The following is a 25,944-nucleotide window of genomic DNA, read 5'->3' as shown; positions in this document are numbered from 1 at the left end:
CATCGACGAACGTCAATGCAAACTTGCGGGGTCACCCGTGGGAATCCCACGGGCATGGATGTGTGTGACATTTCGACATATTGAGTTAGATGCTGCACATTCATTTTTACAAAATGGTTACTGGCAAGTCATCAGATCCAGAAATGGTGTAAAAACCACCGTTTAGAGGCCATTTTTCCCCGCAAAGCGGGGGTTGGCCTTTTCGGGGACCGTGGTAGTTGTTGTTTTTTTGTCCCCTTTTTGAAGCAATGTTTTACGGCCGGATGCCCTTCCTGACGCCAACCCTTTTTGCCGCCTTCAACGACAAACAGGGAATTACCAGTGAACTGGTACTCAATTAGCCGACCTCGGAAGGATGACAGGCTGAGTCAACCCCCCTGGCATTAATTCGGCGATCGACCGAGATTCGAACCCAGGATCCTAAGCCGGCACCCTAGCCGCTAGCCCAACACCAGAAATGGTGTCATGAACACAATTTATTTACGCACAAGCACAAAAGCAAGACGGGCCGATTTCCGATTCCGACGGGCCGACGGGCGAGACGGGCCGATTTCCGATTCCGACGGGCCGATTTGGAGCAAGAAAAAGAACGAGACGGGAGAAAAAGGAGAGAAACGAGACGGGGAAAGCCGATTGGAGAGGCGAGTGAGGCGCGATTGGAGAGGAGTGTGAGGCGCGATTGGAGAGGAGTGTGAGGCACGATTGGAGAGGAGTGTGAGGCGTGATTGGAGAGGAGTGTGAGGCACGATTGGAGAGGAGTGATTGGAGGGGAGTGTGAGGCACGATTGGAGAGGAGTGTGAGGCACAATTGGAGAGGAGTGTGAGGCGCGATTGGAGAGGAGTGTGAGGCGCGATTGGAGAGGAGTGTGAGGCGCGATTGGAGAGGCGTGTGAAGGATTGGAGAGGAGAGGAGTGTGAGGGATTGGAGAGGTGAGGGATTGGAAAGGAGAGGGATGTGAGGGTTTGGAGAGGAGAGGAGTGCTAGGTGGAGAGAGGAGAGTGTCAGGTGGAGACAGGAGAGTGTCAGGTGGAGACAGGAGAGTGTCAGGTGGAGAGGAGTGAGGGGTCACATATTATGTGAAATAACTAAATTCACACCATTTCTGGATCTGATGACTTGCCAGTAACCATTTTGTAAAAATGAATGTGCAGCATATAACTCAATATGTCGAAATGTCACACACATCCATGCCCGTGGGATTCCCACGGGTGACCCCGCTAGTAAAGATATAAACTACTGAACAAGGGTTTTATCGTGTCCTTCAATGTGTGCTTTATGGAATTAACTACCGGGACGCCCTTTTAACCTTTACACAACACTGGAGGCAGGAGGGGCCAGAATCAAACAATATTACACAATCAAAAAAATACAATCCTCATATCCGCAACAATATATATATATATATATATATATTTATTTATTTATTTGTATATGTTTTTATATGTATATATATATATATCATAGACTCTAAAGGAGTCTATGATATATATATATATATATATATATATATATATATATATATATATATTTACTTGAAGCAAGGAAGCAGCAGGCACCATTTTAAAAGTTTTTGGTATGACTCGGCCGGGCTTCAAACTGCCGATCTCCCAAACTCAGAGTGGACGCTCTCACCATTTCACCACTGAGTGGTTTTTTTGGAATGCAATGGAGATAGAAAGAATTGTCGGGATCTCTCACCTTTTTCAACATGAGATCCACCACAAGTTGTAAGCTTTCTGCAATGCTCATTTCTCCTGTCTTAATTATGAGATCCGGAGATGATGGCTTTTCATATTGCGAATCAATTCCCGTAAATCCTGAGTAAAAGATGAAAACGGTAGAGTAATGTAGAAGTGAATGAAATTAAATGCTGATAAATAAAGAAAGATAAAAGTTAGTCATCTTGTCAGGAAGTCACTAGACTTCTGATGTAGGGATGACCCAGACATTCCATATGTTTACTACAACGCAAATGCATAAAAAAAAATCAACCAAGGTACAAACTTTGATACCTATAATTGACCTACGTACTAGTCATATGTGGAGGATTTCACATCTAAAAACATGCATTAAACTTTTGGACAACATCCTTAAAATACATAATTGACCGACCCGAAATAACCGTTTGGTAATTCTTCTTGTTCCTCTTGTCTTTACTGAGCCAAACACAAAATTGGTTTAAGCTCAGGACTTGTTTTAAGCATTAATCTACTCCATTTTATAGTGGGAATGTCCATGAATAGTCAAAATTCTGTATAACTTGAAGGATTCCTCAAAAAGTAAACAAAACTGTATCCCTCGGCATATTGGGAAGGGAACGAGATTGGGCGTGACCACACCTGCCAATCAACATTGTGGGGGCGGGGCTGCGGCATGGCATGATATCTCAAAAAGTTGTGGACCGATTTAGTCTAGTAGGAAGACTAGGTCCCCCTGCACCCCCCGGAGATATACTTCTAATCAGTGTTTCTAGATTGGAAAAAATGTGTAGAAAATGACTAGCTATGGCCCCAAGCTGAAAAAATGTCCCACATACCATTTTTATGCAAATTACTGCTGCCATTATCAAAAAAACGATTTTTGACATATCTCAGCCAATATTGCAGATAATTGAAAAATGAAGGTGTCTAGACCCATGTTTTGAAGGGCATAGATCATGATAGAACTATTCATAACATGATTACATGTGTCTATGGTATACTAGTATGCTAATTAGTGCTTTATTTACAAAATAATCACAGTTTTACGAAATAATAGACTCATATTAAGGTCCGTCTACACAGACGTTAACACAAAGTTTTATTTTTCTAAATATTACAACTGTCAAAATAGTCCTAGCACTCAATGTGACCACTCTTCTCTTGCTTGTTTTAGATAAACATCATTAGCATTAGTGATTCTACACTGAGTCAGTCATCATCATTTTCATCGAAATCGTCAGAGTCAAACTCTTCTTCTCCTTCCTCTTCCTCCTCCTCTTCGTGCTCTCCTGTGTTCAGAAGATCCACCAGTGAGGTTGGTAGGATGGGACCACTGGACCACATTGGTTTCAACAGTCCTTCATCAGTCCTTATCCATCCTTGCTCCTCATAAGGTTTTGGCTTTTCGATGATAGGTTGATCGGCTCTTTTGTACAATGCTACGCGGTGGTTCACACGCTGGATGTGCGGCTTCAGGGCAGACTGGCATGGAGGAAGGCGAGCCAGATCAACCTTGGACTTGGATGTGAGGGTCTTGTCCTCTCCCACCATTTTTCGTAGCAGCTTGGCACGGACAATGTCCACTGATGACTCGCGACTCTGGCCGTACATCACACAGGTGAATTTTTCTAACTGCCTCTCCACCTCAGGGTTGGCATCCCAGTTGTCACCCAGTTCACCGAATGCCCTGTGAAACCTGGGATTCTTCTCCAGCTTTTTCAAGGGCCCGACTTTTCCCTTCCCTTTGAAGGCACTGGTGCAGTCTTCTCCGCTGAACACATAGTACCCCAGGAGAGTGGCACAGTAGTCCTCTCCCAGGGACCTTTTGCGCACCTTTTCCTCAAAGGCATGGTACTTTTTGATGAGGAGTAGAGTTGAGGGGTCTTTGAGGGCTTCATCGAGGTGCTCTCGGTTGCAAGACTGGGTCATTCTGAGAAGCACAGCAGGGTCAGAGATCATGATGTTCTCCTCCTCAGTGAATCTCTCCATCAACAGCCTCTCCATTGCCTCACACACTGTTTTGAGGCAAAAGAGGGACTTTGCGTAGGCCTTTCCACTGAGAACACCTTTGAGAGATCCACTTGTTACTAGTTGTGCCTCAAAGAGAATCTCTGCATATCCAGAACCACGCATCTTGTGTCCAGTGAGCATCCCGATGTAGTTCATGGATGTGTGGAAGGGTCCAATCGTTACTACATGACTAGCAAATTCATTTGGCCAGCGCCAGATGATGGGAAGGGCTTTCATGCAGACACCCAAATCAAATGTATTCAGGACCCATCTCTGACCCACCTCAGCAGTTGCTGCCTCGGAACGCTTCAGTAGCTCACGAACAACTGCGTTGTCTGTGATCGGTTGGTGGATAGGCGTGCAGTAGTCGACTGTTGATTTGCTGGGTGGGGGAGAACCAGTTGCAGAGGTGAAACCCCCTAGCCCAGGCACAGGCTGCAGGCCACAGCTTCCGATGTATCTGATGAAGAGCCAGATGTAGTACTCTTGCATCGTAGTGGCATAGACTGTGTCATTCTCTGCTGGCGGTGTGAATGATGAGCCTTCAGGGAACTTCGGGCCAACGCGAGTAAAGTGCAAGGGTGGGAGAGTTTTTGGTGTGTCGACCTTCAGGCTACGCTGTTGTGACCTATTGATGGTAGGTAGCATTCGGTCCTTGCTGCTCTCGAACCCGGGCTTGACCTCCTGCACCATGATTCCTCCAGCACTGTTTACAATGTTGCTGCCGTGCACACTGGTAGTGGTTTTATTCAAGTTGTCCCACTCACAGTGGAATACAAGGTTGCCCTCTCCTGTCACAATTTGTGGTGTACGATAAGTTGAGACTTCATCCAGGACCTTGGCGAGAGCAGTTTCCAACTCCAAGGCGAAATCGTAGCTCTCAGAGTGTCCAAGCCTGTGTAGTATTGTGGTGAGCTGTTTGCTTCGGAACAGGTGCCTTACAGTCACACAGAGGAGAATGTGCTTTGGTAACTTCCATTTTCCATCTGACACTGCACGGCACAGATCTTGTCCAATGGAGAAGACCAGACGCTTCACCTTTTCTGTCTCGATGCCCTCCTTGCCAGTCATTAGCACGCTGAGAAAGCGGACAAGGTCTGGAGGTAGGATGTCTTCAGGATTGAGCTCCATGTCTTCAGCTGTTGGTGGCCATGGTTGGTCTTTACACTCTCTGAAAGCCTGTAGAATACCCTGGCGAAGTTGGAGGGCAACATTTTGGTTCTTGTTTGTGCTTCCGAGTGTGAATGCTCGTGCGAGAGCATTGGAAACTGTTATGTTTGAGCTGTGCACAAGCCAGAAAGAAATGACATCACATTTGTCATGATCAACCTTCGTGAAGTGGATATGCTCCTTGATTGGGTCATTCTGTAGGCGTTTCAGTAGTTTCTCTGACCGATAATTTGAGTTCTCATATCCATTCAGTTTCAGTTCCTCGACATAGAGCAAGCGCAAGGAAGAAAGCTGTAGAACTTTATTCTGCTGGATGACCTGGGTTTGAATGTGTTCCAGTACTGAGTTGAATGCCTTTTCATGGGCGGCTGACATGCAAGCCTGCTCCTTTGGTGCTTCGGCTCTGTGAATCGCACGCTCATAGTTGTAGAATGCTGTGCGGAAAGCTTTAAAACATGACGGATGGTGTTTGGCCTCACATGCAAAGAGGTCTTTGTTTTTCACCTTTCGATGGAGTCGATAGAGACCCATTTTCTCAGCCCGTGTTTCGATTTGCTCCCATGCATTTTCTTTGTTTTTAAAGGATGGGAAGGTTGTAGGCCTCTCAGTATTGCGATGAGCATCTTTGGTCTCAACTTTCTCACAAAATATACACTCTGGCGGGAAGATGGGTTCAGCAGAACCTCCTGGTTTACGAGGAGAGTGATGCCATGATGAGGTTGATGGCCCTGGTTCTGTATCATCTCCCAGACGATGAAAGTGGCGGACAAAGTGCTTATAACACTCGCTGTGATATCCTACTCTTTCTAGGTCATCAGGAAGAGTTGCCGGGATCTGATCACATACTGATTGCATACGACATGGGGAGTCATGCGGTTGGTTGAGACGTCTATCCCGGATCTTTTGAAGCAGTTGCAGTTTTTCTGAAGCAGATCCTTTAATTTTACGGAGGGGCGTGAAATCCCCATGATCAGACATGGATGGTACATGAAGGATGCATGTAGGAGGAGAGCTTTGGGCTGCAGGTTCTACACTCCGTTTTCTTTTGGGCATGCTTGCTGTCGATGTCTACCATCACTGTTAAATGACAAATAAGAAATCACGAATGATGTTAAAAGTGCCTGTGAAAGGAGGCTCTGAGTTTTCAGTGAGGTAACAGAGGTTCTGAGTCATGTTCTACACTAGGGTACTTTTTAGCTGACTAAACCATGTTTAGTGGCATCAAAAGTGCTAATAGCTAAAACATCTAAATTCTTCCACACTAACGTTAGCTATCTAGGCCAATGAAACATTGTGCTAAGTTACTGTAGCTAGCTCAGCTGTCGTGCCTCTTTCTGGTTCAATTCATATACAGAAGTCAACAGATATGTCTCATGTTTGGCATTAACAAAAGTTTAAGTTACACCGACATTAGGAACATACTGTACATAGATGAGGCTAGCTTTAACGTTAGCTAACATGGTGCTAGCTGGCTCAGCTGTTATTCTGCCTGTTTATGATTTCATGCAGAAACTGAAGTCAAGAGTGTGAGTAACATTATAGTTAGCATCTTACCTGGCTAGATTGGAGGATGAATACCAAGAACAACACACAGATGGAATGGAAGACTGAACTTTCAACTGAGGTATTCAATAACATCAACGTTACCAATTGATACGAGCGCGCGAGCGCGCATGTTACATGGATGGAAATGTAAAATGGCAGCTATAGCAGCACTAATTTGGATCTCTAGTCTGTCATTTCTGCACTGTGATTGGATAACATAAAAAAATATGTTTGGGAGTTAACAGCAGGAGTTGGTAGATTTTACGTGGGCTGGGTGAGAAACCTTTAAATAAGCAAGTGAAAATCTCTCGCAATACAAAGTCAATGGTGGGAAGAAAAGTTGAGTGGTACCAATGTTACTGCCAATGTCCCGCCCCTATGCAAGACTCAGGAGCATCTTGTTGACATTTAACCTTGAAAATACCTGGGTTTAGACCCCTTATGTACCATGTTAAGTTATCTGCAGTATTAACGTATCCTTATCATTTGTAAAACTGATTATTTTGTAATTACAGCATTAATATGCATACTAGTATACCATAGACACATGTAATCATGTTATGAATAGTTCTATCATGATCTATGCCCTTCAAAACATGGGTCTAGACACCTTCATTTTTCAATTATCTGCAATATTGGCTGAGATATGTCAAAAATCGTTTTTTTGATAATGGCAGCAGTAATTTGCATAAAAATGGTATGTGGGACATTTTTTCAGCTTGGGGCCATAGCTAGTCATTTTCTACACATTTTTTCCAATCTAGAAACACTGATTAGAAGTATATCTCCGGGCGGTGCAGGGGGACCTAGTCTTCCTACTAGACTAATTATGACAAAACTCAGCGGATGCGTTGGTTCGATGACAAGAGCAAGCCGATTCGATTTTGGTACATGTCCGGATCCAGACCCGGCTTATCATTGGAACACAAAACGTAAACTGTTCAGCCTGCAGAGAGAGGTATGCGCTCTACCGAGTTAAAAAATGGAGTGCAGGTAAAAATATTCCATTTGATAAAATGCAAGGAATGTGCTAGGTTTGAGTGCAAATGCATTGTTAAGACTTTTAAAGTTGGGAATATGTAGTGTGGGTGGTTCTTGTGGAGCCACACGGCTGTTGGTTGCATCATTTCTGTGGGCACGTCTGCCGCTGATGCAATGCCTCTCTATAACCAGTTATCTGGGACTCATTTTGCCGGCCTCAGAAGAATGACAGGCTGAGTCAACCCCACTTGGCATTAATTCAACGGGATTCGACCTCGGGACCTTAGGATCCCAAGCCCACCACCCGAACCATTAGGCCAACACCAGGTAGGATCCCAAGCCCACCACCCGAACCATTAGGCCAACACCAGGTAGGATCCCAAGCCCACCACCCGAACCATTAGGCCAACACCAGGTAGGATCCCAAGCCCACCACCCGAACCATTAGGCCAACACCAGGTAGGATCCCAAGCCCACCACCCGAACCATTAGGCCAACACCAGGTAGGATCCCAAGCCCACCACCCGAACCATTAGACCAACACCAGGTAGGATCCCAAGCCCACCACCCGAACCATTAGGCCAACACCAGGTATACATGTAGGGGTGAATAAGTGATTGTATATACTGCACACAATACTGTGTAAGTGATTATTTTTGTATTCAGGCATTTTGCGATCTTCGAGCCGGAGAGACATTTTGCAAGTTAGCAATTTTGCGGTTCAACAATTCCTGATGACAATTGTGCTGTATTTGGAGGCCACGGTGGTGTTGGTGGTTAGTCACCACTGATCAGCGAATTCATGACCAGAGCAACATTGCACAGTGTCCACGGATAGTCATTTGTGTTCGGTATGTGCCGTGTTAGAAGTGCTTGTTTCTTTACACGTTCCTCAACATCTTCCTCATCAGTGGAGCTCTCAGCAGATGTGGAGTTATCAAGCAGATCCTCTCCCAGATATTCTGCCAAAAGGATTTCAGAATAAAATATTTCACTCATTTTGATGTTTGGCGGATGTCCATAATATGTGCTGGGGAAAAGTTTTCTGTACCGTACCAGAAGCCTTTTCTCTGGGTTCCGTGTTTGATATGGAGCATCGATGCGCTCCACTTGCTTAATTGCTGGTATGAAGATCTTGTTGAGTCTGGCTAATGTAATAATCTCCTTTTTACCTCGTTGTCATACTCTGATTATGACATCACATAATTCTGTTAAACACCCATGCATCCTGTCTGGATTGGTGTCAGTGGCTTGGCGGTCTTGCTAAGAAATCTTGTGTACTCCTTGTAGCATTGGTGGTGATACTCAAAAGCCACCAAATCCTCAAGGTCAATCTGTGGAAGCAAAATGAAGTCTTCTTTTCACCGAATTGCTTGCAGAAGTGGACCTCTGCGAATTTGTTTACATTTAACCAACCATAGCAGTGATCTATCCGGAAATGCAATCTTGTTTGTACTTGTTGGAATGGCATAGTAGATCATACACAATCATCTGGAAACATGTGCCGTCTGTTCCAACTGATTGCATCACTCACTCCTAATCACTTGTTTACTGTGGGGCTCTCCGGTGCTTGTTCTCTGCCTCCCCCCTCGTGTAAATATTGATCGCCCCCTTACCTGGATTCTGTTGCATCGGTAAACAAGAAAGAGCAATTAGCAGACCCTCAACAGGACATGTGTTGTGTGGTATTTGTGTGCGCTGGTGTGTTATGTAATTAATGCATTCCAATAGGCAATTAGTACGTAATTAATAGACGTACTCACCTTCCAAATGTACATGCTTAATTTATATACCCATTTTGACATGATCTATAATATTTTTTCATTACGAGGAAAAAAACCATGCAGCCACATTGATTCGGGGCATGCATTCAGGCCTGGGATACCTGAGTTACGCGGAGTCATTGACAAAATTTGACAAAAATCAGACTTTATCTGCTTAACAGAAACATTCCTCCTTCAAGACGTCACTGATTCCTTAATATCTCTCCCTGGTACTCCCTCCTCCGGTATGATGGACCTGAGCCTCGTCAGGGTGGTGGGGTTGCTATCTTTATCAAAAACTCCCTTCCTCACTCTCTCCTCACTGCCCTCTCTCCACCTCACCCCCAGGAGTACCTCTGGCTACGGCTTCCCCTTCGCTCCCACCTCTTGTTCATATGTGTGTTGTACCGTCCACCAAACAGTGATGACTCCATCTACATCTCGCTGTCTCACTTTTTGCACGTGACTGTATCACGTGCCTTCGATTATGGTCTGGCATATCGCTCTGCTCACCAAACTCTGCTCCTATGGTATCCATGGAAATCTCCACGCATGGCTGGCGGACTTCCTCTCTCGTCGTAGTCAACGTGTGGCCCTGAATGGGTTTCTCTCATCTCCTCTTCCTGTTCAGGCTGGAGTTTGCCAAGGCAGTGTTCTGGGCCCTGTGCTTTTTCTGGTCTTCACCAATGATTTATCTGACTCTCTTGAAAATCCTCTCTATCTCTTTGCTGATGACTCCACTCTCTGCCGCTCCATTCCTCATCCCTCAGAGCGGCAGTCTGCAGCCTCCTCACTCTCTGCAGACCTGGACAAAATCACTGACTGGGCAAACAAGTGGAACATGTCTTTAAATCCTGACAAATCTCACACTCTTACGATGTCTCTCCGAAAAGACCGACTTGGCAACCCTCCCATCCACTTTCTGAATAATCCTCTCCAAGAAGTTCTGTCACTCAAGCTTTTGGGTCTCACTATCTGCCATGATCTTTCCTGGGAAAACCACATTTCAAATCTGGCCTCCAAAGCCAGTCGCCGACTGGGCATCCTCCGTTGTGCAAAGTCCTTCCTTGGCACACCTGAGCTCCTCACCACATACAAGGCTTTTATTCGCAGCTCAATGGAATACTGCTCTCCCCTCTGGGAAGGTGGTCCTGCCTCACACCTAGCTCGTCTTCACGCTGTTGAAACCAAAGCGTTCAGAATCATTGGAATCTCCCGTGATGAAGCTACCTCAGAGGGCCTTTCACTTACTCACCGCAGGCAGGTTGGTGGTCTTTCTGTCTTCTACTGACTCCTCTCCGGCATTGCTCCTCCAGCTCTCTCTGGGCTCTGTCCCACAAATATTCCTACAGGTCGCACAAGATCTGCCTGCAACCCTCTTATGGTTAAACTGCCAAAATCAAGACTCTCTGCTCACCTTCACTCCTTCATTCCTCTTTTCTCTGACCTCTGGAACAAAGTCCCTCACTCTATTCAATCCCACTCCTCCCTCCAGGTCTTTAAAACAGCTGTTCACCACCATCTCTTATCTGCCCCCATCCAAAACCTTGATCTTTTCTACCCCCGCTAATTTCACCCCAAATCCACTTTTTTGAAATACCAACTTCTTTCCTGGAAGTCCTTGGTGTCCCTGTGTTTATACTTCTCCCACCTCCCCCCCCCCTGTCCACGCCGCCTCCCCCCAAGTCCCCCCCCTCCCACACATTCCCGATGTCCCTGCTCTCAAATGTTGTGTTTATGTGCTTCCCCTTCTCTCCCCATCTTGTCTACCGCTCCCCTTTTTATATACTTTGTTTGTTTGTCTGTTTGATTTGTTTGTGTGATAAATGTTAGCTCTTTCACGAGCCTCGATTATGTATACAAAAAAAGCAAAAGCAAAAAAAAAGTGTGTTGTACCGTCCACCAAACAGTGATGACTCCATTTACATCTCGCTGTCTGACAACATGGACCAACTTCTATCTAGTCATCCCAACTCTCTCTTCCTCATATGTGGTGATTTCAACTGTCATCATGCCAGCTGGCTTGGTGTGGGTACCTCTCTCACCAGCCATGGCACCTCAGCAAAGAACGTCTGCGACTCACTGGGGTTGACACAATCTGTCAATTTCCCGACCCGGATATCAGTCATGTATGTGGACCGGCCATCTTCTCTTCTCGTCTTGATTATAACAAACTTCCCTACAAATGTCTGCTGCTCTTCTTCTGCTCCTATCGGTTCACCTGACCATATGCTTGTTAAAGTGGACATCTCTCTGGCCATTCTGAGAGAGCCTCCTCAGCGTCAACGAGTCTGGCATTTCACTCAGGCCAACTGGCACGGTCTTCAAGCAGCCATCAATCATCTGGACTGGTCTCCCATCTCTACTGCCTCTGACATCAACTTATCCTGGGAATTCTTCCAAAGTAAATTGATCTCTCTCATGCACAGATTTATCCCATCCCGTCTTCAGTTGTCATACCCTTCCTTCCGTCCATGGTACACGGAATCTCGTGGTGAGGCAGTTGCCCTGAAACAACTTGCCTTCACCTCCTGGAAGGCAAATCCAACGGAAGGCAATCTCATTTCCTTTCACAAAGCCCGGAACAAGTGTGTGTCTACCCTCAGGAGAGACAGGAAACAATATCTCTCTACCCTCAAGAGTGAACTCTCAAACCTATCTCCCTCTTCCAAGTCCTGGTGGCATCTTGTCAAATCTGTTTCTGGTGTTTGTTCCCCCTCCAACGGCTCCACAGATGGCTCCACACACTCCCTTACCTCAAACGGCTCCACAGATGACACTGCATGTGAAAAAGCCGAATGCTTCAACTCTGTGTTTGCCTCAAAATCTTGTTTCCCAAACCCACCCCGATCTGAACCCACCTTACCCAGTCAAACCCAGCTGCTCTTGGACTCTGTGTCCTCTCCTTACAAGGTGGAGAAGTTTCTGTCAATCCTTGACTCTGATTCTGCAACTGGACCAGACGGCATCAGCCGACGGGTCCTAAAATCCTGCTCTGCCACTCTTTCACACCCTCCCTCTGTTCTCTTCACCCTCTCTTTTGCTCAAGGTCATCTGCCATCAGCTTGGAAATAAGCCAACATCACCACTTTACACAAAACAGGTGCAAAAACAGATCCTTGCAACTACAGACCAATCAGCCTGCTCCCAATTATCAGGAAAGTCATGGAATCCACCATTGCTTCGGATATCAAATCCTTCCTCTTCTCCAATGGCTTGATCTCTGATCATCAATTTGGATTCAGACCAGGTCATTCTACTCTGGACATGTTTCTTCTGCTGTCTCAACAATGCATGGAGGTCCTCAATGCCAAACAGGAAATTATAGCTGTCTCCCTTGACATACAGTCACATGAAAAAGTAAGTACACCCCATTAATTTTTATGACTTTTTCAACATATTTCAACATACAGCTATTTGATCTTCATTTCAACAATATTGATAGATAAAGGTGAGATAAATATAACAAATATCATGAAACATTTACATTTTGGAGTCCATTGTATAACTTAAATAAACATAAATGCAAATTTCGCATGTGGAAAAAGTAAGTACACCCCTCCATTTATCACTACTTCAAATACCTAAAATTAGAATCAGGTGCACTAGCTGAGGTGCAAATGATTAGAACATCGTTAGAGAGGATCTTGGACAAGCCTGTCTTATTTAAACCTCAGACATTTAGTTTGGTTTGCTCTTTGTTTTTGAAGTGTGCGGCGTCACCATGCCTAGATCAAAAGAGCTCTCTGAGGCCTTCAGAAAGAAAGTTACAGATGCCTACGAGTCTGGGAAGGGATTTAAAAAGATCTCCAAACAATTTGAAATCAATCATTCGACTGGCCGGAAGATCATCTACAAGTGGAGAAGATTCCAAACAACTGCCAACTTGTTCAGGCCAGGCCGCCCCAGCAAGTTCAGCCCGAGAGCCGACCGCAAGATGCTGAAAGAAGTCTCTAAGAACCCCAGAATGTCATCACGGGACCTACAGGTAGCTCTTGCCACTGTTGATGTCAAAGTGCACGAGTCTACAATTAGAAAGAGGCTGCACAAATTTGATCTACATGGGAGGTGTGCCAGGAGGAAACCTTTGCTGTCCAGAAAGAACATCAGGGCAAGACAAAAAGTTTGCCAAAACACCAAGGCAAAGACCAGCACTTCTGGAACAATGTGCTCTGGACAGATGAGTCAAAGGTAGAGCTATTTGGCCACAGTACCAGAAGACATGTTTGGTGAAAACCAAAGACAGCATTTGACCACAACAACCTGATACCAACTGTAAAGCATGGTGGTGGAAATATTATGGTTTGGGGCAGCTTTGCTGCATCAGGGCCTGGGCAGCTCACCATCATGGAATCCACTATTAATTCTTCATTGTACCAGAGGGTCCTTGAGGATAATGTGAGGCCATCTGTCGGAAAGTTGAATCTCAACGGAAGGTGGACCTTGCAACATGACAATGACCCTAAACATACCAGTAAATCCACCAAGGAATGGCTGAAAAGAAAGAAATGGAGGGTTCTGGAATGGCCAAGTCAAAGCCCGGATCTAAATCCCATCGAGATGTGGGGGGATTTGAAACGAGCTGTGCATGCAAGAAACCCCTCAAACATCACACAGCTGAAAGAATTCTGCATGGAGGAGTGGGCAAAAATTTCTCCCAGTCGATGTCAGAGACAGGTAGACAGTTATAAGAAATGCCTAATTGAGCTTGTTTCTGCCGAAGGGGGCAATACCACCTATTATATCCAAGGGTGTACTTACTTTTTCCACAGAAGGAAATGCCATCTCTGTTAATTTTTGTTGAATTTTTTTTTTTTTCACAATTCATAATTCCACAAAGACAATTTTTCATTGTTTTTTGTTCAATTAGATCACCTTTATCTATAGATACTGTTTAAATGAAGATCAAATATTGATATGTCCACATATGTTAAAAAAACATTTCATGGGGTGTACTTACTTTTTCCACATGCGAAATTTGCAATTATGTTTATTTAAATTATACAATGGACTAAAAAATGTAAATGTTTCATGATATTTGTTATATTATATCACCTTTATCTATCAATATTGTTGAAATGAAGATCAAATAGCTGTATGTTGAAATATGTTGAAAAAGTCAAATCTTTACATGGGGTGTACTCACTTTTTGCACGTGACTGTATCACGTGCCTTCGATTATGGTCTGGCATATCGCTCTGCTCACCAAACTCTGCTCCTATGGTATCCATGGAAATCTCCTCGCATAGCTTGCGGACTTCCTCTCTGGTCGTAGTCAACGTGTGGACCTGAATGTATTTCTCTCATCGCCCCTTCCTGTTCTAGCTGGAGTTCCCCAAGGCAGTGTTCTGGGCCCTGTGCTTTTTCTGGTCTTCATCAATGATCTCTCCGACTCCTCTCTATCTCTTTTCTGATGACTCCACTCTCTGCCGCTCCATACCTTATCCCTCAGATCTGCAGTCTGCAGCCTCCTCACTCTCTGCAGACCTGGACAAAATCACAGACTGGTCAAACAAATGGAACATGTCTTTCAATCCTGACAAATCTCACACTCTCACTATGTCTCTCCGAAAACACCGTCTGGACAACCTTCCCAACTACTTTCTCAACAATCCTCTCCAAGAAGTTCTGTCACTCAAGCTCTTGGGTCTCACAATCTGCCATTATCTTTCCTGAGAAAACCACATTTCCAAGCTGGCCTCCAAAGCGAGTTGCTGACTGGGCATCCTCAATCATGCGAAGTCCTTCCTTGGCACACCTGAGCTCCTCACCAAATACAAGGCTTTCATCCGCAGCTCAATGGAATACTGCTCTCCCCTCTAGGCTGGTGCTCCTGCCTCACACCTAGCTCGGCTTCACACTGTTGAAACCAAAGCTTTCAGAATCATTGGAATCTCCCGCGATGAAGCTAACTCCGAGGGCCTTTCACTCACTCACCGCAGGCAGGTTGGTGGTCTTTCTGTCTTCTACCGACTTCTCTCTGGCCTAGCTCCCCCAACTCTCTCTGGGCTCTGTCCCACAAATACTCCTACAGGTCGAACAAGATCTGCCTGCAACCCTCTTCTGGTGAAACTGCCAAAATCAAGACTCTCTGCTAACTCTTTCATTCCTCTTTTCTCCCACCTCTGGAACAAACTCCCTCACTCTCTTCAATCCCACTCCTCCCTCCAGGTCTTTAAAACAGCTGTTCACCACCATCTCTTATCTTCCCCCATCCAAAACCTTGATCTTTTCTACCCCCGTTAATTCACCCCAGATCCACTTTTCTGAAATACCGACTTCTTTCCTGGAAGTCCTTGCAGTGTCCATGTGTTTATTACCTCTCCCGCCCCCCACGCCCCTTCCCACGCCGCCTCCCCCCAAGCCCTCTACCTCCCACAGATCTCCCAATGTCCCTGCTCTCAATTGTTGTACTTGTGTGTTCCCCCCTCCCTCCCCATCTTGTCTCCCGCTCCATTTATTATGTCTTATGTGTCTGTTTGTGTTTTTGTCATTAATATTAGCTCTTACATGAGCCTCGATCTTGTATACAAAAAACACGATACAATGGAAACTTGACCGAATGTGTTTAAACTCAACTTCCTCCTCTAAGCTGTAGATATTGGTGATTCTCTTGTTAACTTGTGTTTATTTTCCCTCATCATCATACTAATTAATAAAACCCCAAATTTGGTGTCTGTCGGAGCAATATATACTTGGTCGTCACTTATCCAATCAAAATCAGACTTGACAGGGAGACTAAAGTTTATTTAAAGGTTACTCGATGGAGGTTGTAGCGATTTAACTTCCCCCCCCCCCCCACATCCCCTCCGCCGCCATACCCCCCCTCCCTTCCCACCCCAAGGGGTTTTCCTCCGCCAAGAGGATTGCGTATTGAGGTGTACAGCTATTTAAAATTGCTTATTGTGACAATTTTCCAAGGTAGCTTTTAATAACAACACTCATGATAATAGGATAATAATGTTATTACAAAACAATATTAATACTAATAATATCCCCTCTCCCCTTTAGGTTTTCTCCTGGGACAAACGCCTTATTAATGCTTCTAAATAGCTTGTCTTGCCATGTCGTGGAAAACCTTTACCAGAAGTAAAACTTATTATAAACCACAAATGCATATGATTACCTTTTTAAACAGTCGCTACTGCTGTTTAACACTAAACTGAAAGAAATTTGGAGGAATCCCGACATCCGTGGGGAAATCTCTGCTCATCGCATCGACGAACGCACCTGAACGTAGATCTACTGTAATCTATATATCGCACAGAGGTTAATAACATGACCGTTCCTGCCCCTCCCGTGGGGAGTGGGTGTACTAGTATTTTGAAAATCACCAACATGTACAAGGGCTGCCAGAATGGCCTAAACGTATGCACACTTACCTGCAATTTTTCACCATGGGGATAAAGATATTTGACAAAAGTGTAGTATTGTATAATTACTGTGAACCAATGAAGTTATCCCCAGATCTGTACGGATGAAGGATGAAGGATGAACGGATGAAGACGTTAGGCCCAGACGTAACAAAGCCAACTTGGACTTTGATGGATATGCGTATCGACAAAGAAACAGAGCAACCTATTTGTTTACCAAGTTTATAAAGAGAAGGAAAGAGATGCAAACAGAAAAGGCAGACAGGTATAGATAGGGTCCAGGTGGGGCAGAATGAAATGAGGAAGAATAACAAGAAAGTCTCACCTTTGATTTCTCCAGCACGGGCCCTCTTGTAGAGACCTTTGACGTCTCGCTGTTCACAGATGTTGAGGGGTGCATCCACGAACACTTCAAAAAAAGGAAGTCCTGAATCATGGTGGATCTTCTTTGCATTTTCTCGATCCTGGATGAAGTAAACACACATCTATCACTCTATCTCCTCACAATATCCCTCACCCCACCCCACCACCACCTTCTCTACCACATATCTCCATCTCCCTTTGTCTTTCTTATTCTTCCTTTATCTTTTTTAATTAACTATTCCATATTAATCTGAGTTCGAATCCCGGTCGATCGCTGAATTAACGCCAGGGGGTGGACTCGGCCTGTCATCCTTCCGAGGTCGGCAAATTGAGTACCAGCTTGCTGGGATGAATGATCACGGTGTGAACCTCGATTTAGAATAGGTACACCGTACCCCTGCGCACCGTAAGAGCGTGACCAAGGGTTGGCGGCAGGAAGGGCATCCGGCCATAAAACAACATTGCCTCAAACAGGGAACCATGATTGTCATGGGGCCCGCAAGGCTAACCCCCGCTCTAGTGGGGAAAATGGCCTTAAAACGATCATTCATTCATTCATTCGTACTTGTACTTTTTCAGCCTTTGCTGCTTTCTTACCTCACCAGTGGCAGTAGAGACTTTTGCATTTTCATCACACTTGTATTCATAATGTCTTTGAAGGGAAGGGCTTCTATTTACAAGTTTCATATGAACCATTTTGTCTCTCTGAAGAGGTATCAAGGTGGAAACAGTACTGTCCAGCACTGGTGTTGATATCTCATCATGGAAATTCAAGTGAGAATTGTGTACTGCTTCTTTTGGTTGGGCGTCCACGGCACTGTAATACCATGTGGAGATGAAGATGTATCAGATACATATCTCTCGGTTACCTTGATTACTTGCAAAATCGAAGATTTTTCAAGTACCGTATATTGGTCGGTTCCATTTGTGGTTCTGTCTGTTTGTCTGTCTGTCTGTTTGTCTGTCTGTCTGTTTTTCTGTTTGTCACTGGCCTACAGGTCACAATTCTAAACCGATCGTCACGAAACTTCACCAAGCTGTATAAGTCGTCCCAATTGAGAAGCCTATTGATTTTGAGGTCAAAGGTCATCTGGAGGTCAAACTTATAAAATCTCCATTTTAAATCCGATTGACTTGAAAATTGAATATCATTTGCATATCGAGTCACTAAATTGGGAAACATACTATTTTTGAGGTCAAAAGGTCAAAGGTCAACTCAAGGTCAAATTTTTAAAATCATCAATTTTCATCTAAAAAGCCGTCAATTCTCAACCGATTAACTTGAAAATGGAACAGCATTTGCACATTGAGTCACTAAATAGGGAAACCAACTATTTTTGAGGTCAAAAGGTCAAGGGTCAACTCAAGGTCAACCTTCCCAAATCATCATTTTCATCTGAAAAATCATCAATTTTCTTCCTATTGACCTGAGCTTTGATCAAGATTGTCAATTTTAATCTTGATGAAATGGACAATTTGCTGTATCAATGAAAATTTTTTTCTTGGGGATGGGGGGGGGGGGCGTATTTTGCAAGTATCGTGATCCGCATGACGTCTTCTTGTTTATTTATTATTTTTGTCGTGTTGATAAATCTTGAAGCAAGAGGTGAGGGCTGTCTTTCTGGCTCTCTGGGCATATTTGATACGAAGCCACCTTTTTTTCCTGGCATGCTGACTTCCCCCATTCATGCGGTTATTGCACGGCCTAGTTCACAACAGAATTATTTCATTTCCGCTACCTGCAGAGGCAATTCCACAAGCTACTGGCTGCAGAGAGGCAACAGCGGCTCCCAATTCTGCTGACCTGGAAAGAATTAGGCACTGGCCTAAAACATGGAACATGTCTTTAAATCCAGGCAAATCTCACATTGTCACCATGTCTCTCCAGAAGGATAATCAAAAGAACACACCTATCTATTTCCACAATCAACAGCTGGAAGAGTTCAATCTGTCAAACTTCTGGGCCTCACCACAGCGATGACTCCGACTGGGAAGATCATGTCTAAAAACCCTGGCCTCCAAAAGCAGATGCAGACGAGATATCACGCATCCTGCGAAGGCTTTCCTTGATAAATTTGGACTTCTCACAGCCCAAGATAGGCTTTTGTTTGTCTGGAGCTCAATGGAGTACTGCTTTCCCCTGTGGCCTAATCTTCCAGTTTGGCACCTGTCTCTCCTGGATGCTCTGGATTCCTAAGCTGTCAACATTGTTGGTGTCTCCCATAAATAATCAGAAACACAGGATCTCTCTCATCACAAACAGGTTGTTAGACTCCATTTTCTATCGCCTCTCCTCAGGTCATCATCCGTCTGCTCTTTCATCCCTCCCCAGTTACTCCAGGTCACACACTTTCGTCTAACAAACACATTCTTGCGAAACTCCACAACAACAAAAAAATCCAGACTCATTCTTCACATTCACTCCTTTGTTTCTCTCTTCTGCTAATTGTAGATACTGTTTCCTCAGTTTGTTCAATCCAACTCTTCCTTTCAGGGCTTCACATTGGCAGTGCACCACCACCTTAGGTTATCCTACATCTTCCTACCTGTGATATGTCTATGCCCATGAACCCACCCCTATGTCCTTGTGTATTCGCAGGTTACCGTTTCCTTCCCTCTTCTCCTGTCCACCGATTCCCTTATTGTATCCACAGGTTGTCCTGCTCTTAGTGTGTTGTCTTATTCCCTCTGCCACACCTTTTTTTTCCAAGAACCATACCTTTGTATACAAACCCATCCTAGATGGAAACTTACTTAAATGCTCGACTGCTCACTTCCTGTTATGGGTCGTTGCGTTTGATAAAATTTAAGATCTATTGTCATATTTTCCTTTCTCTTCTCTTACGTTTGGTGTTGGCTTAACGGTTAACGTGGCGGGCTTAAGATCTTTAGTGGCTTGAGTTTGAGCACCTGTCAGGCCGTGACATAACACCAGGTCGGTTGACTCAGCCTGTCATCTTTCTGAGGTCGGCAAAATGAGTACCAGCTTACTGGTAACATCAGCAGCACTGGCATGCTCCCAGCGATGATGCAACCAGCATCCACAGGCTGCATACAAAATATGCATCCCCTCAAAAGGCAAAAATTTCTCTCTCTCTGTCTCTTTGTTTGTATGTAGGTGTTCTATGCACGGCGACATCTTTTAAGTTACAAACTCCAAACTTGGGATGCAAACACAACTTTGTGTGCGGGATAACATCGGCTATGTGGTGTCACGCGGGATTTGTGGGGGGCGGGGAGATTTCTTTATGCAAATGTGTACCATATAGCGCCACCTAGTGGTGGAGGCAGAGCACTACAATTGCCTTTTTTACCTGGGCAACGCTGAGGTTGAAGCACTATTCGCATGGGTAAATTAATTTTGGCAAACAGGACTAATAAATTGGTCCGTCAATGAAGCGACGGGTCGGCTCCGCTTGTAATAAATAATTATCTTCTCTCCTTTCTCCATTAAAGCAAATCAAAAATGAAAGTTTTGCAGGAAATCAAACGACAAGGTAAAGTTGGAATTGTAATCTTTGTTTTTTGTGGTAAGGGTGATGACATGATAATAACAGCGAGATAACATGACTTTCCACAAAAGTTTTCACAAACAAACTAAATTGTTGAACAACACAAGGGAATAATCAATAACATGAAAATGACATACATGTGCAAATGGTGAGATGAAGGAGGAAATGCAAACCAATCCAGCATCTGCGAAAAGGCGTGCAACTTCTGCGACTCGCCGGATGTTCTCCTCTCGATCAACAGATGAAAAGGAGAGGTTCTTGTTGAGTCCATGTCGGATGTTATCGCCGTCCAACGAATACGAGGGTATTGTTAGTGACATTAGGTACTCCTCCAAGGCAAAGGCCAGTGTTGTCTTACCAGCACCAGAGAGACCTTGAGAGACAGAGATGGATAGAGGTTTTTACAGACTGCTAGGTAAATGGTCAGCGTGCATTTGAAACTTCAAGGATTATGTCAATTCAGCATTTTTAACAGATTTTTTTTCAGCCAAAGGCGTTTGAACGTCACAGACAGTTATGCAAGTCTTGTCTTGAATCATTTTTTTTTTTTTTTTTTTTTTTTTTTTTTTTTGCATACAAGATCGAGGCTCGTGAAAGAGCGAACATTAATCACACAGAAAGACAAACAGACACATAAAACAAATAACATCGGGAGCGGTAGACAAGATGGGGAGAGAGGGGGAAGGACACAAACACAACATTTGAGAGCAGGGACCGAGAGACATGGAGACATCGAGAGATCTGTGGGAGGGAGAGGGCTTTGGGGGGGAGGCATGTGAAGGGGGGGAGGCATGTGAAGGGGGGGAGGCATGTGAAAGGGGGGGGGGGGTGGGAGAGGTATAAACATATGGACACTGCCAGGATTTCCAGGAAATAAGTTGGAATTTCAAACAAGGTGGATCTGGGGTGAATTAGTGGGGGTAGAAAAGATCAAGGTTATGGATGGGGGAAGATAAGAGATGGTGGTGAACAGCTGTTTTAAAGACCTGGAGGGAGGAGAGGGATTGAAGGGAGTGTGGGAGTTTGTTCCACAGGCGGGAGAAAAGAGGAATGAAAGAGTGAAGGTGAGCAGAGAGCCGAGATTTCGGCAGTTTAACCATCAGAGGGTTGCTGGCAGATCTTGTGCGACCTGTAGGAATATTTGGGGGACAGAGCACAGAGAGAGCTGGGGGAGCAAGGCCGGAGAGGAGTCGGTAGAAGACAGAAAGACCACCTACCTGCCTGCGGTGAGTGAGTGAAAGGCCCTCAGAGATAGCTTCATCGCGGGAGATTCCAATGATTTTGAAAGCTTTGGATTCAACAGCGTGAAGCCGAGCCAGGTGTGAGGCAGGAGCACCAGCCCATAGGGGAGAACAGTATTCCATTGAGCTGCGGATGAAAGCCTTGTATGTGGTGAGGAGCTCAGGTGTGCCGAGGAAGGACTTCGCACGACGGAGGATGCCCAGTCGGCGACTGGCTTTGGAGGCCAGCTTGGAAATGTGGTTTTCCCAAGAAAGATCATGGCAGATAGTGAGACCCAAAAGCTTGAGTGACAGAACTTCTTGGAGAGGATTGTTGAGAAAGTAGATGGGAGGGTTGTCCAGTCGATCTTTTCGGAGAGACATAGTAAGAGAGTGAGATTTGGCAGGATTGAAAGACATGTTCCACTTGTTTGACCAGTCTGTGATTTTGTCCAGGTCTTCAGAGAGTGAGGAGGCTGCAGACTGCCGATCTGAGGGAAGAGGAATGGAGCGGCAGAGAGTGGAGTCATCAGCAAAGAGATAGAGAGGATTTTCCAGAGAGTCAGAGAGATCATTGATAAAGACATAAAAGATAAAGACATTTCGTTGGGTTTCTTAGACATCTTGTATGCCCATATCTAAATTGCACTTCTCGACTGTAAGAGAGCGTGTGTCTGTGTGTCGCCATTTTTCTCAGAGATGGCTGAACGGATCTTCGTCAAACCTTTAGGGGTTCATCAGTGAGTACCAGGGAGTGTTTTAGGCCAAAAAAAAAAAAATTACAATTTTGAAAAAAAAGTTAGATTTTTTTTATATAACATTTGTAGCTATGTAAGAACCACCTTTAGAGGCCATTTTTCCCCGCAGAGCAGGGGTTGGCCTTTTTTGGGTACCGTAGTCCCCTTTTTGAAGCAATGTTTTGTGCCCTTCCTACCGCCAACCCTGTTGGTAACCTCTTGCGACACACAGGGAATTACCAGTCAACTGGTACTCAATTTGCCGACCTCGGAAGGATGACAGGATGAGTCAACCCCCCTGGCATAAATTCAGCGATCGACTGGGATCCGAGCCCAGGATCCTTGGATCCCAAGCCGGCACCCTAACCGCTAAGCCAACACCAGGCTCTATTTGTAGCTATGTGAAAGGTAATATTAAATTATCACCGATTAGTGTGTATGTTATTATTATATTAGTAAAAATCCGTCAAAAATGACGGGTTGGAACAGTTTATTTGACGGTGCAGCCTCATGAGCATGCCAAAGTCTGAAGCCTCGGCCTAGTGTCAGGTGTGCTTGTATCTTCTTTATTTATTAGACATCCTACAGACGTAAATGAACACTCGTTTTATTCTGTGCTCATCGCACATCACATGTAGTGAATTTCACCTTCCTGTGGCCTTGTATTTATTATCACTAGAATATAAGACCCGTTGCTTTGCTGACGGAAATACCAATCTTTGCTGCGATGGTTAATCTATGGGGGAGGGGGGGGGGGAAGATTCCTGGGAGATCCTGCTCTCCGTGCAGGGATAACCAACGTCATGTGTTGGCATTTGCAGTTTTGACACGCGTGTCCCCTCCCCCACCTCTCCCCATTCCCCCCTCCTTCCCTTCCCCCCCTCGCCCCTGCCCCTCCTCCCTCCTCCCCTCCCGCCCTCCCCCCTTCCCCTTTCCCGCTTCCACCCTTCCTCCCCATTCCCTCCTCCCCCTTCCCCCCCATTCTCCCCTCCCCTGCCCGGCAACGCCAGGTACTTCTGCTGGCCCCAAAACTGAGGGAATAGTTTGAGGACGGATAGACAGACAGCTTCGCTGGGGTATATCTATCTACTATATAAGAGAGATGTCTGTGTGTCTGTGTGTCGCCATTATTCTCAGAGATGGCTGAACGCATCTTCGTCAAACTTTCAGAGATTCATCAGCGAGTGCCTGGGAGTGTTTTAGGTATAAAAAAAAAAAACATTTAAAATTTTGAAGAAAAAAAAGTTAGTTTTTTTTGGATTTTGCTCGATATCGCTCGATAGTGCTGCCTCCCTCCCCCCTCCCCCTCCTCCCTGTCCCTCCTATCCCCGCCTCCCTCCTCCCCTCCCCTATACCCCCTCCATTCCCCTATCCCCCCTCCATTCCCCCTATCCCCCCTCCCCATTTCCCCCCTCCCCCTCCCTCCCCTATCCCCCTTCCCCCTCCCCCTCCTCCTCCCCTCCCTCCTCCTACCCCCCTCCCCCATCCTCCCTCCTCCCCTCCTCCTCACCTCCCCTCCCCCGCCCGGCAACACCAGGTACTCCTGTTAGTATTAAATATGCATCCCAGTTTGCTTGTTTTTTTACACAATTTTTAAATGATAATTTTTGAAAAGGGTTTCATAATATCCCAAAATCTTACCTTTTCTCAAAATATATAGAAACTTTACTGCATAAGTACAAGCAAATGTAGATAAAACAGCCCACTATGGCCGCTATTAATTACAATATGTTGTGTGCTGTAATGCTATGTGTTGAGCAATGACACAAAATGTGAATTAAAGGTAAAGATGGAGCAATAAGTATATGACAATAAGTATATGACATTAAGTATATGACAATAAGTATATGACAATAAGTATATGACAATAAGTATATGACAAAAGAACAACATGATATTAGATAGAGCAATGCAAATGACAGTTTGAACTGCAATGCTGACTGTCACCTGTAAACCAGAGTGTGCATCCTCGAAAGCCCCCCTTTTCTCCGACTACTTGACCACGCTTGTTGCGGCTGACATGTTGAGACTGGTACACAACATTGGTAGCTCGCTGTATATTCTGCCGGGACATTTGCGAGATGCGGAAGGGGGCATGAAGACGAGTTTCAGATGAGACGCAAGAAAAAGGGAACGCAAGCAAACAGTGTCTAGAACATGTAAACAGCATTTTATTATTTCCCAATACATTTCACAACAAATACTACAGAAAAAACTCTCTTAAGCTCTTCATATCCTTCCGCCAAGCTCCTCCAGAATGTTTTCAACTATTTTTCTATTTAATTCAAGCCTTTTTTTTATTTATCTTCACAACTCTTCATGCTCATCACTGTTTGATTGCCAACTCACCATCATGAGAGGGACACAGAGACAGAGACGGAGACAGAGAGCGTGAGACAGAGAGTGTGAGACAGAGACAGAGAGTGTGAGACACAGAGTGTGAGACAGAAACAGAGAGTGAGACAGAGACAGAGAGCGTGAGACAGAGAGTGTGAGACAGAGACAGAGAGTGTGAGACAGAGAGTGTGAGACAGAAACAGAGAGTGAGACAGAGACAGAGAGCGTGAGGCAGAGAGCGTGAGCCAGAGACAGAGAGTGTGAGACGGAGACAGAGAGCGTGAGACAGAGAGTGTGAGACAGAAACAGAGAGTGTGAGACAGAGAGTGTGAGACAGAAACAGAGAGTGAGACAGAGACAGAGAGTGTGAGACAGAGACAGAGAGTGTGAGACAGAGAGTGTGAGACAGAGAGCGTGAGACAGAGAGCGTGAGCCAGAGACAGAGACAGAGAGCGTGAGCCAGAGACCGAGACAGAGAGCGTGAGACAGAGAGTGTGAGACAGACAGAGAGTGTGAGACAGAGACAGAGAGCGTGAGACAGAGACAGAGAGCGTGAGACAGAGAGCGTGAGACAGAGACAGAGACAAAGACAGAGACAGATGTGAAACAGAGAATCAACTATGGACACAATGACTTTTGTTAACGGAGAACGTCACACGAATAAAGGGCTGAACGAGAACGTGAGATTGTGATTAGATTTTGCAAAGCAGATTGTTTTAAAAAACAAGAGTGCAAAGTCCATGAACCCGTTCTTAAAACCAGACTTGCTTGTACAACAATAGTTTAATGTACAAAAAAATTGGGCTTACTATATTGAGAGACATTGTTGTATTGGGAAGCATTACCTGTCAGTGTATAGGTAAAGTAATATACCCATCATGCACTTGATCACTTTCTCTTGGTAAATTGTATTCGATGAAAAAGTCATAAACAACAATTTAACATTTCAACAACATCATAATAAAACAGCGAAGATGGACTTTGCGCAATGGATCATTTATTTTGATTACAGGTGATTACAGGTGATAAAAGGGCTGACCCACAGTGAATGTATCAGGTTGGATGTGATGTGAGGACATGGGGAGAGGGGGGAGGGAGAGGAGAGAATGGGGGAAAGTAGAGAGGGAGAGCAGTGAGGGGAGGCAAATGAGGGGGAAAAAGAGAGAGAGGGGGTGGAGAGGAATGGGGGTGGAAAGGAGAGTGAGGGAAGGAGGAGAATGAGGAGGAGGGAG

General features: G+C 45.0%; 1 protein-coding gene and 1 long non-coding RNA gene across 5 annotated transcripts in view; one reads left to right on the top strand and one right to left on the bottom strand.

Annotated features, from left to right (window-relative positions):
* LOC137432986 (bifunctional 3'-phosphoadenosine 5'-phosphosulfate synthase 2) overlaps window positions 1-25,944 on the bottom strand; it is a 69,307-nt gene that overhangs the window by 23,309 nt on the left and 20,054 nt on the right. The window contains exons 1-6 of one of the 4 annotated variants that reach the window (XM_078783804.1): window positions 24,825-25,359; window positions 24,725-24,776; window positions 24,323-24,437; window positions 20,556-20,791; window positions 16,869-17,007; window positions 1,700-1,818 (exon numbers count right to left, since the gene is read on the bottom strand). In XM_078783804.1, the coding sequence (XP_078639930.1) occupies window positions 1,700-1,818; window positions 16,869-17,007; window positions 20,556-20,791; window positions 24,323-24,437; window positions 24,725-24,730 (615 nt within the window). In that variant the 5' untranslated portion in view covers window positions 24,731-24,776; window positions 24,825-25,359. Of the gene's footprint in view, window positions 1-1,699; window positions 1,819-16,868; window positions 17,008-20,555; window positions 20,792-24,322; window positions 24,561-24,724; window positions 25,360-25,944 lie in introns of those variants that run through there. The other 3 variants (XM_068125354.2, XM_068125353.2, XM_068125352.2) reach the window with 3 other exon arrangements.
* LOC144893344 (uncharacterized) overlaps window positions 7,259-25,944 on the top strand; it is a 65,122-nt gene continuing 46,436 nt past the window's right edge. Inside the window, exon 1 of the long non-coding RNA XR_013624416.1 lies at window positions 7,259-7,384. This is a non-coding gene — a long non-coding RNA (uncharacterized LOC144893344). The remainder of the gene's footprint in view (window positions 7,385-25,944) is intronic.

The sequence above is a fragment of the Myxine glutinosa genome, chromosome 8, assembly GCF_964187855.1.
Source record: "Myxine glutinosa chromosome 8, kmMyxGlut1.1, whole genome shotgun sequence".
NCBI lineage: Eukaryota > Metazoa > Chordata > Myxini > Myxiniformes > Myxinidae > Myxine > Myxine glutinosa.
The sequence above is the reverse complement of the archived record's forward strand: the minus strand, read 5'-3'. Positions and strand labels throughout refer to the sequence as shown.